At 33.0% G+C, this 12,359-nt stretch overlaps 1 protein-coding gene across 2 annotated transcripts; it reads right to left on the bottom strand.

Annotated features, from left to right (window-relative positions):
- Positions 1-1,350: 1,350 nt before the first annotated feature.
- Positions 1,351-12,004, bottom strand: LOC113514523 (MICOS complex subunit Mic60-like). Of its 2 annotated transcripts, XM_026898611.2 has the most exons (17): positions 11,860-12,004; positions 10,143-10,339; positions 9,721-9,917; positions 9,531-9,608; positions 8,772-8,926; positions 8,087-8,213; positions 7,150-7,313; positions 6,814-6,939; positions 6,380-6,452; positions 5,861-5,961; positions 5,244-5,354; positions 4,501-4,618; positions 3,723-3,860; positions 3,095-3,198; positions 2,827-2,928; positions 2,464-2,552; positions 1,351-1,650 (listed from the first exon to the last, which is right to left on the bottom strand). In XM_026898611.2, exons 1-17 carry the CDS (start codon positions 11,902-11,904, stop codon positions 1,473-1,475), a joined length of 2,103 nt encoding a protein of 700 aa, XP_026754412.2. In that variant the 5' UTR covers positions 11,905-12,004; the 3' UTR covers positions 1,351-1,472. The 2 variants fall into 2 exon arrangements, with proteins under 2 accessions (XP_026754412.2, XP_052752819.1); XM_052896859.1 differs by lacking the exon at positions 1,351-1,650 and having other exon boundaries at positions 2,422-2,552; positions 2,827-2,944.
- Positions 12,005-12,359: the final 355 nt, after the last annotated feature.

Below are 12,359 nucleotides of genomic sequence, written 5' to 3'. Positions count from 1 at the left end.
TTAATATAATATTGAACTAAAAGAAGTTTACTGTGTCGATTGCAAACAGAATTATCAAAGTCTATTTACAATAAAGTTATTGCGTAACATATACACGAAAAAAAAAATACCAAATTAAAACCATAAAATAAATTTTATACACATTAAGTAAATTAACATAATAATAAATTTCATTAACAATTTCTACTATCTAATTTCTAATTTCTACGTATCTAATGCCATGTTATGTAAATCATTGCCAAATGTTATATAAATTTAAAATTCTATTTTAAAAATTAGTACTCGTAGCGTGAATAATGCAATTTTATGATGATTTATAATCATTATTATAATTAATATTTACAACATATGTTAATTTCACACTACACGCTGGAATGTGTTTGCGATAGTATCCATTATCTAGAACAATTTCTAATATTTTCGTATTGAATTTGAACTAGAATATATACTAGGCATCTATCTTTTTGCCAACTATCTATGTATTTATTTCTTTACACTTTATTGCACGATTTAAGAAATAATGCATACATTAAATATTAATGAGATGTGATACAATAGGGGGATCAGCCCTTGTAGTCACTCGCGGAGTAGGCAGACGGAACTAAATGCCAAGAACTATTCCTAATATCTAAGGAAATATTCCTTACACGTTTATTAAATAATTTAAGATCTGTCATTATTTAATTTCATAACTCGTCTTATTACGTAAAATAATATTATGTGAAATAAAATATACAATTTAAATAATACAAATATTTTCTCCAAATTTCAATTTTTATTCAAAAACTTTAAAATTTATTAAATAATTTCCATAAATTATTTCGTGCTTGAACACTTTAATTTTGAATATTAATGTATTAAATTATTTACAGTTACATGACTCTAGATTAGTCATCTAGTCATTATCAAATCATTAAACTTTTATACAGCATTATGAGTCAGTCTAACTTTTTGAGAGTTAATCTTAATAGCACGTAATATTGAGAAAAAATTATATCATTAATAGATATACAATCGTAGTACTATTACCATAATAATTTGAACACCCTATTTATTATTGTGTTACAATAAGAGGTCTTTAGGTTTAGTTTCTTCAGTATTACTACCACATAAAAGTATTTTTATACATTAATACTAACATATCACAGATAACAAAAATATTTAATTCTGCGATACAACTTCCATACAATCCTGAAATATTTTTAAATTTCTTTTTTTATCACGATCTCAAACTATCATTGCCTAATGTTAAACCATTTCAGATTAGTTTATCAAAATAAATTCGGCAGTATGGACAACTAACCTAAAGACGTTATTATAATAAAAAATATTTTATGTAACGTAAAAAAATATATGTATTTAGTCGTTAAACAATGTAAACAAAATTCAATTTTCGAATTCATTAATGTGAAGTTTGCTACATATTTCTCATTTGTTTATTGGTGTTACAAGTAAATTCAAATATTTACACTCTAAATATATTGCAGGCCTAAAGCAGCAGCATGAGCCAGGACAGCTTCAGCTGCTTGCCTGGTCTCCAAATGAGATTTGGCAGCGTCATGCCATGTAGATGCCGCAGCCCGAGACGCACCCTCCAGGGAAGCAACGTAGCGGAGCGCCGCCGCTAAATTACCGCGTTCGATCCAAAATCTGATGGGAATAACTTAATGATACTCCTCACGCATTTATGCTCATATTTGGTAGTGAGAAGTAATTGAGACACTAAGAACCAGTGTTACTATCAGTCAATCAGATCAACTTCCACGGGGAAAATGAAATGGGATTGTTAATAATGGAAATTGTAGTTCTATTTTTTTTTATTCAACTTAGAATAGCAAACAAGCTGATGGCCCACCTGATGAAAAGTGGTAACCGTCGCCTATAGACATGAGCAGTACAGAGTATACTGTTTCACCCATGATACCCCCCATGCGTTGCCATTCCTGAGGACTCAGGTGTTATTCCTCTGTATCCAGTAAATTCACGCCATATCCCACCCTTCAAACCGAAACACAGCCATACAAACATAACTGCTTTACGGTTGAAACCCGAATGGGACAGAGGTACCCAAGCAATCGACTTTTGTACAAAGTCTCCCTCTGGTACTAACAATATACCCTAGGTCGACCGCAATGAAATCCCCGTAATCTAACGTGATTCATTTCTGGTGAACTCATCAAGATAAGCTCACTGATCTGATTTCAACCCCACTTGTCATAATTCAGTATATCAACAACGTAGGCGTGGTTACCGTTCCATTATCACACATAAAAGAAAAAATTTCCACGGGATCCCCTTGAAAACCAACTGGTTAATTCTTTCCCATTCATATATTTTTTTCCACCAGATATTTGTATCAAACTATAAGCACAGGGACACATTCCATTTCGTGTTCATGCACTAAAACCCCTCACATATATTGCAATATTTATTTATTTATTAACTTTTACTTCTCCAACTTGCCTGGCTCTTTGCAATAAATCAAATGTATCCAAATTTTTAAAAGGCTCCTGGGGTGGCTTATCAATCTCTACTTGAGGAATACCTGAAAGCTGTAACAAAAAATCTAATTATGTAGGTACATTCACTATTTACACTTATTCAATGTTTAAAGTTTATACTAGGTCTATTTCAGAATATTATCTATTTGTGTGCCAAATTTTATCAAATTCAGTTTAAATACTTAGGTACCTATTCAATCATCTTTACTATAGTAAGCATACTTCATTTTTAGTATTTCATAAGATATATTAACAGCAGTTGTTGATGCTCGGTTTGACTCTAAAAAACTAACTATAAAAAATAGCGTAAAGTTAGATAAATAACCTTCATAAACAGAAAAAGAGACTGCAACCACGACAAGAAGAAGATCGGCAGGGCCCCACCATCCTGCTCCACTAAGGCTACCCTCAAAGCAGTTTTCTCCATCTGTTGAAACGTAGAACTTTACTGGCATTAGTGCACAAATAACATATCAATTAAATTAAATATATAATAAGGATCCAATTCTACTATTCATACATATTTAAGTATCCGTCAGCACACTGTCTCAACTTTCCACTCTATAAAATATTTAAGATGCATGAATATTTACCAGATGATATTTTTCACGCAGTACACTTTCAGGAACAATTCCTTTCTCGCGCACAGAATCTGGTATAGCCTTCAGAATAGTCAGCACCAATTTGTCACCATCGCCTGCAAATTTGTTTATTTCTTGCTAATTGTAATTCTAACGGTTTTGCTCACATGAACTAAAATAGAAAATGCATATCCTATTTATTAACCCTGTATAAAGTCCGTCTGCATTCCAAATTCCTTTCAATCTTTTTTTTTTTTACTATTGAAAAAATCCCCTGACTGACCTTGATCTTACGAGCTCACCTGATATAAAACAATGATGTGGTCTAAGATGGAGCTCACAAGCCCACAGTTTAGTAAATTTTTAATAGTTCACTCGTTTAAAAGCACTTAAGTAACAAACATCTAAGATTCTTCTTCTAGGATATTAAATCAGCGGATTTGAAACACTTCTCACGATAAATGGATAGCTTTGTATGTAAAGGTAAAGTCAAAGATACTAAAGATGTAGATAAATGTTCGTTCGATTCATTGCAAGTGCATTAGAATGACAGTTGTGAAGCAAATGACATCGGCCTCTGACTTTACAAAGAAACACAATGACCATTCAACCAAAGCATCAATCGAGAAGAAATACTAACCAGAAGCTTTCTCAATGGCCTTCAACTCCATATCGACCTTTACTATCGAATCGCCCTTTTTTGTTGCAGCGAGCAACGAAGCGCCGGCTGTCCATAATTCTTGTGATCTGCGAGTCTCACGCTCCGCTTTCAAGCGATCTGTAGATAACGAAAAGATTGAACGCCTCTGTCCCATTCGTGTTTCAACCGTAAAGCAGTTGTGTTTGCATGGCTGTGTTTCGGTTTGAAGGGTGGGATATGGCGTGAATTTACTGGGTACAGAGGAATAACACCTGAGTCCTCAGGAATGGCAACGCATGGTATCATGGGCGAAACAGTTTACTTTGTTATGTCCATGTTACTGCTCATGTCTATAGGCGACGGTTACCACTTTCCATCAGGTGGACCGTCAGCTTGTTTGCCGTTCTAAGTTGTATAAAAAAAAAACCTAAACCATGCTTTAACCACCACTAACACTTTTTACAGTGCTAACAAGTTAACGACTCCTAGTAACAAAAATGGTAAGCGTGACCAACCTCAATGGATATAAACAGCATCATGAGCATCAACAAATACACTGTCACCTTGTCTTTATAAATGAAAAGTGTCGTCCTTAAAAATAACAGAATTTTCATCCTCTCCATCTAAAGGTTGCCTGGAAGAGATTACTTTCACGATAAGACCGCCCATTGTTTTCTCAGTGTGATCGTTTTCTTGTTATTATTTGTATCTGTCTATAATTAGTTTACTACTTTAATCTTTTGGAAAAACAATAAAGAGTATCTATCTATCTATCTACCGTTAAGTTTATCTTCAACAATTTTCAGTTTGGCACCCATCTCTTTCAACTGATTCGCAAACATTTTCTTTTCACACGCCACTTTTTCTGCTACCAATTTATTAAACTTCGCCTTTATCTAAAAAAAATAACGCCAAACGATTACATCAATTGACTGTTACTTGAAGCTACAAAAATAATGGTATTAGAAATATGAAAATGAACTACATTTGAGACAAAAATAGCAACAACCCATAACACCCAGACTTGTAATTAGACAATTTAGAAAAGACCGTTTCTGAAGTTTATTTCACCGACTGTTTTTTTATTAGATAACCCATAAAAATATGGTTTTCGATTAACGTCCCTATACAGATAAATGCAGTATAGGGGAAGTTATTTTTAGCTGTATATTTTTCCTTTGCTAGCATTGTCAGGTCAATGTTTTCAGAGTGTCCCCTGGAAACCATCAAGTTTAATTCCAGGTAAACTTACCTTTCTCATCATCTCTGGTACTCCGCCAACGTATACTATTAGCGAAGGTGAGATTACCATTCCATTGTCACTTATTATAAAACTAATTTGATATAACGATAACATCATATATATTTCAGGAAATCAAGATGTGAGTGGCTCAAGTCCCTTCTATATGGCGATCAATGAGGGTCTATGATCAGCAGTTGATTAAAAAATCCTGATAGAACAATGTGTGAACGAGAAATTATAATTTAGTTACCGAAAATAATGAATACACAGTAACTTACTTCATTTTCCTTCTGAATAAGTCTTATTTGTACATTTTCTTGGTGTCTGGCCAGCTGTTTCTGTAAAGCTTCTTTCAGAGTGTTGTCATTGGTAGCTCTTAAATCGTCATACTGTAATAAATTTGTGCTTAGACAAAGTGCAATTTCTGGCTATAATATAAGAGACTAGCTTTTACTCGCAGCGTCATCCAAGTAGCCTATGTCCTTCTCTATCCTATACAGTACGTATATACCAAATTTAATACTAATTGGTTAAGCCATAAAAATGCTATGGAGGAACAAACTCTGCTCTGAATGTACAATCCCATGACGACAGTACCATTTTTATTTTTGGAAACACCCAAACAAAATATAAATATATTTCTTAAATTTTAAATATTAATTTTTATTTTATTAACTTCTACAAATAATTAACTATGAGACATAATTAATTTTATTCATTTTTTATAAACTATTTAAGCATTCATATAAGTGTATCAATAAATATTCGTGAATATATATTTTCAAAGTATTAGAGGAATTAATTATTCCCACATGAAAATAATTCTCAATAAGATGATAAATAAAATACTTAATATCTGAGAAAAAAAAGAGAGATATTGTAAGGATGGAGTTACTCTTTTTTTATATTCCTTCTCCAAATCAGCTCTCTTTCTCTTAAGTTCTGCCTGTATATTCGCTTCCCTTGCTTTCTTATCTTTTTCACAATGTGGCAAAGCTGCAGGAAAATATAAAAATTTTAATGTGCTTAAATCTGTCTTAATTGATAATATTCAAACCAGAACCTTTCTATTTTCGAATAAAGAAAAATGTCGGAATTCTTCAAATAAATTATCGTTGATAAATTCTACAAATGTACGACAATCTTGACTTAATTTTAGAAAATTAAAAAAATATCTTATTAATCACTGACATATTATATTTTTTAATTTTCAATGATGAATTTTCTATGCATTTTCGAATTCGACCAAGACATCTACAATAATAAATTTTATATTCATTACAGTACACTATAACCTACCTATTCAGTACCTATTCATTCTACTAAACTCACTCTTTGCTATGTGGGATTAAAAGATTTTTTTTTTTTTATATTTTTAATTTTATAGTTTGAAAAATATTGTCAAGGCACTTACTGTCGATAGCTCTATTCACTCTGTCAGTCATACGAGTATTAGCTCCTTTCAGTTCCTCTTCCAATTTTTGAGACTAAAAATACACTTTTGTTAATACATACTATATAGAAAAAGAAGCACTCTTCTCCAAAAAAGGGTTCAGGTGAATCTTTTTTTGGAAAAGAATGCTTCTTTTTATTGCTTTCTTGCACTAAATAAATTATAGTATAAAGATGCATATCTATGCATTTTACAGACGTGATCTTTACACTATAATTTATTACGTGAAATAGAAATATAATCATACATATTCCAAAAAAATCACTAGTCAGAGACAACAATTCCACTGATAGAATATCGCTTTAAAAAGATGCTAATCATTGCTTTAAAATGTTTTTAATAATTTAAGCTAATTATTTCGATTTGACCATATTTATTGCTTGCACATGACTTACATATCTATATGTATGGTACAGAAGTAAGTCTGCATCGCCTTGCATCGAAGGTTTCTTCTGTGTATACTTTAAACCAGGAAATAAAGTCTCGTTTTCTTCTGTGTACTTTAACATTAATTCTTCTACCTATAAACATGACAAATATACGATTATTAATTAACAAATTGAATAATAAATAACGACACAATATTTACGTATTTAACTATATTTTTGCGAGTAAAATAAGTAACAAGGTTTTGTGGTCAAATTCGTGGAGAGTTCGATTCTCGATCCGAACATTGTTAGATAATAAACATTTCAAAACTATATGCACTTTTTTGGAAAACAGATAATTACCTTTTGCCATTGCGCATCTAATACTACAGACTTGTCGTTCTGCCACTTATATTCAATCATCATAGCTTTAATTTTGTCTCGATATTCCTTTATAAGGCACCTCGTGTTATTCATAGCTTCGCTAGAAGCTTTTACACCGCACTCGAAATAATGTATTAGCCCGTCTGAAAACATTATACTCTTATATTAAATTGGAAAGTTAATATGTATTTTCTAAAAATTGCATGTTTGTAGTCACTATAGTTTCAATGATTAAGGGGGAAAGGGATTGTTAGTAATGGAGACTGAGAATCCCATTGCTAACAATATACCCAACCAGGTCAACCTCCTCGCGGTTCTCCCTGGAAACTATCGTGGTTAATTCCTGATGAATTCATCATGATGGGCTAACTGGCCTGTTTTCATTCTCATCGATCACTCTTCACTGGTGCTCCGCCAGCGTATTCCGTTAGCGCAGGCGGGGTTACCATACCATTTTCACCCATCAAAAAAAAAATTCCAGTGATTACGTGATTAAACGATATATGCCATTAACAAACTTTTAAAATTTCTAAGTTTAAACTACTTCTACAAATTTATAACCCATTTTTTACCCATCAATGTAATAATCTTTCATGTTTTGATTTTCTTAATAGTAGTTAGTTTAACCTGGACTGAATTAGTGAACTACTTTCACTTCCCATTAGGTATATACTTCGTTAACACAAAATGTAAAACTCGTGGAAATGGAAAGTTTGGGTACGACTTTACTAACGAGCACCTCTATAATAAGGATGCCTGTGCAAATTTTAAGACTTTCAATTTTTTAAGTTTTCGGTAATCTCTCTCGTGGCATTGACGTCCTATAAAGGTGATGATAAAATCTATCACTATTTGTCGGTCAAATATTATTGGCGCTTTTTAAATACGACATAGACATTTCCAAATATATGTTTACCTAATTTAGGGGTTGCACTATCGATATTTTTAAGAGACACGTTGACTAAGTCGATTCGTTCAGCCATCGCTGCGTGCAAGTTTACAAATGAATTCAGACAAAAGTTGTCCATTATTTCTTCTACTAACTGCAATTAAAACAAACTTATATTAATTGTATTCTGAACTAAATACCAATTTTTATTCAAACTTTATCGAACAATATAACTAGAATAGAATGGAAAATAATTTATTTAACATTTCACATAGGAATGAAAATAGAAAAAAAATTATTAACCATTTATTGACATTACGCGTACTTCAGTGAACACTGAATGGAGTTCCATGCGGTCTCATTCGGTATATGCTGTAACATTTCACAACACCACAGCGCTGATTTGCAGTAGGGTTACCGAATATTTAAATATACTTACGTGTATAAAATATAACAGAGACTTAATATCGGGAGACACTTTCTCTACCAATCAACCATTAAGCAAACAGAATTAATCGGTACATGTATTAGTTGAAACATATGGTATTACATAATTATTACATCTTTTTCTATGCAAATATAGCAAACAAGCTAACGCCCTGACTGGCTGAACACTGAAGTCACAAATATACATATACTCTGTAACGCCTATCTAAGTTATACCTCTGTAACCTGCATTTTAAATTAATTTTATTATGGAAAAATAAAAAACCTTATTATAATAAGCACATGCGTCTCTTGCGGTTAGATAATTATTGATGATAGAATCTCCCAAGTCTTTGAAACACATCTCGATCTCACAGATGTCTTTTGTAATGACTGGCGGAGGTGTAATCTCGCAGGGAGGTTGCTCCGATTCTGTCTCTTCTAGAAAAACAATATAATTTCACAAACTACAAAGGTCATCTTTATATGTTGTGGAAATAGAGAAGCCAAGAATATTGCAACCTAGTGTAAAGCAAGCAAGATAAATATAAAGAGACTGTTATATTCGCAAAATGAATTATGTCCATATAATTTACCAGAAGGAGACTTTGTATAAAAGTCGTTTACTTGGGCGACTCTGTCCCATTCGTATTTCTACCTGTGTCGTGTTTGCATGACTGTACTTCGGTTTGAAGGATAGGATATGGCAGTGAATTTACTGGGTACAGAGGAATAACACCTGAGTCCTCAGGAATAGCAACGCATGGAGGGTTATCATCGGTAAAACAGTATACTCTGTTATGTCCATGGTACTGCTCATGTCTATAGGCGACGGTTACCACTTTCCATCAGGTGGGCCGTCAGCTTGTTTACCATTCTAAGTTGCATAAAAAAAAAGAAAAAAATTACAGACACTATCGAAGTCTGTTCCTAATATATTGATACTCTACTAGAAAGCAAAGGTGAATAATATACCTAATAGTTTCTTTCTTTTGTCACACAAAAGTAACATAATTATATCCTAAGGAAATGTCAGATATCATACCTTCATCTTCTTTTTCAGTTATCTTCTCTTTTGGCCCTTTCTCTTTAGATCCTTTACCTCTAGATCCTTCAGAAATATCTGCAATTTTCATAAAATATATACCATTTTAATAAAATATATACCTACTATTTGTACGTGCAATTAAATTATTCTAGTTCAACTAAATAAATAAATCCAAACAAAAACCAACACAGAATAGGCTCTCCATCAATAGAGCACTTCTTGGGTTTTTTATCGGTGAAATACTTCAAGTAACAATTTTTAAAATCTTCGATGCTCTTCGCCAAGAACTCTCCATATGTCATGTTCTCCTGGTACGCTATAGCAATCAAGTCGTCGAACCATGGAGCTTGGATTGACAGCCAATCACGCACTTCAGGGTTTTGTCTAGAAATGAAAACCATTTAAAATTACTTGTCCGCTTTCCTCTTATTTGGCCAAAAAATTTAATTCTGAGCTACCAGCATCCTTTCTTCTTACTATAATAAAACGATGCATCGATTAACTGATCCCTACCGATTGGGGGGAGAGGGATTGTTAATAACGGGGTATAACAATCCGATGATAAAAGGTGGCTGTGAGCATCATTACAAACAAATAGCTATAACTTACTTGGCATACACAGCAAAACCTCCAGCAAGAAACACAACACCCAATGTTCCCCAGAACACACGGTCGTCCTTCGGCGGTGGAGGGGGCGGTGGTAACGGCGGAGGACAGGTTTGTCGTTCTGTTGGGTCCTTGTACTTCAGGGTGGGTGGGGCATGTGTGATAGTAACTATTTGTATATCGGCAGGATAACGGCGCCACTGTAACGTTTACACACAGATATTCCTCAAAAAAACAGCCGATGTTTTTTATAGGATTCTTCTCAGTTTGTAAGACACAATCTTAATTATGAAATTAAAATTGTTTATTAAAAAAAAATTATTTCACTTGTGACAAAACCATATACATATATATCGGTCACGCCTATCTCCCATTAGGGTAGGTTGAAACAATGGAACGCCAAATGTTTCGATTAAAAACAAGTCTCTTTCGCTTCCTCCACATTCGTCAATCTTTTCATACACACTCGGCGGTTAAGAGTACTATTAAATTAACCCTTCTTCAGCACGTCACCTATTTGATCGACATATGTCCCCTACCGACTTCTCTATTCATTCGTGCTCGATAAATCTTTTTCGTAATTCTTCTTTCATCCATCCTCTCTTAATGGCCAATCCAACGCAGCATCCTGTTTCGATTTTTATCATAACACACTGCGGTGTTTTGTTAATAGTAAACAAAACACTGATACTTACCCAATTATCTATGAATTGATCCTCCACACTATTTAAAAAAACTATATTAAATTAAGGTATACTAAAAGGTATATATTATTATATAAATTTTAATTTTAGCCTTAATGCAAGCTGTACATGGTGTCCGAGTTGGGGTCTGGATTCCTGAGATACAGATCTCTGATCTAGTTTAGGGTCCAGTCTCCCACAAGTTTTACAGACCATTGTAATTATACATACATATATAGTTGTATTTTTTTCATGTAACTGTATTTTTCTGTAAAATTTGTGGAGAAAATAAATAAATAAATAAAATAAAAATAAATAAATATATAGACTCAAATATATAAATTTTTCAAGAAGAATATTTACTACAATAAGAGTAATAGATATTAAAACTGGGCTAAAAGGAAATATCCAAAACCGTAAAATTTGCAATCTTAAAAAAAAAATGGTTACTAAAAATCACCTCACCTCAAAGCGATATAGAATCCATATAAGATGCCACAAAATAAAACTTAACGTGATTAGCTAATTTCTTATCCCGATATAAAGTATTATAGGCGGTGAAAAAAACGAGCTGACTGACTTTCGTCATAATTGTATTATAATCGGATTAAAATCACATCGAATAAAATATCAAATGAGTCATTATTAGGTTACCTACTGACTTTCGACATAATTAAATTATATGCAAATCGACAGGGGGAAAGGTATTGTTAGTAATGGGGATTAGCAATCCCATTGCTAGCAATAAACCCTATCAGGTCGACCTCCTCGCGGTTCCCCCTGGAAACCATGGTGATTGGTTTATTGTTACATTTGTCACGATGGGCTAACTGACCTGCTTCACCCTCATCTATCATCCCTCACTGGTGTCCCGCCAGCATTTACCAATAGCGCAGACGGGGCTACCATTCCATTATCATCCATTAAAAAAAAATCAAATCGACAGCAGATCTACCCGCGGAAATCACAACACATCCAACACAAAAAACTTTATTTTTATGTTGTTAATTTCTAATTTTAAAAGCAACAATACTTACCAACAGAAACCTAGTATTATAAACGTACGGCGTTATCCGAAACATTTTGCCTGATAAGTATTTTTTTTAAGGAAAGTGGATCGTTTTCTTTTTCATTCTTACGACGTTTACAATATTTTTTATAGCTGACAGACAATGAAGAAGTCAACAAGTTATATCTGGTTCAGTATAAAAGAAAATTCGGCCAGTTTCACTTGTTACTACTAACTTTCCCCCTGATGGGTAAGAGTGGATTTTTTTCCACGTCTTCTGGTATAACTTTTTGAATTAATAAAATACTGTAATGCTATGTTTATCAGTGGAGATTTCCTAAAATGCATCACTATATAAGAGTATCAAGAAATCATAGCGTAAGTTCTTTATCTATGATAGTAATGAAACAGAAGTATCTGGAATTCTAAGGATCGGAGAGACTATATACATACTTACTCATATTCAAAAATAACAGAATTTTCATCGTGCTTCTGATCAAACTGTTTATAAATAATCCTCTTTAACCG

This window comes from Galleria mellonella, unplaced genomic scaffold (assembly GCF_026898425.1).
Source record: "Galleria mellonella isolate WM207_F2 unplaced genomic scaffold, CSIRO_AGI_GalMel_v1 utg35, whole genome shotgun sequence".
NCBI classification, from domain to species: Eukaryota; Metazoa; Arthropoda; class Insecta; order Lepidoptera; family Pyralidae; genus Galleria; species Galleria mellonella.
Note: the sequence above shows the minus strand (reverse complement) of the source record. Positions and strands in the feature narration are given on the sequence as shown.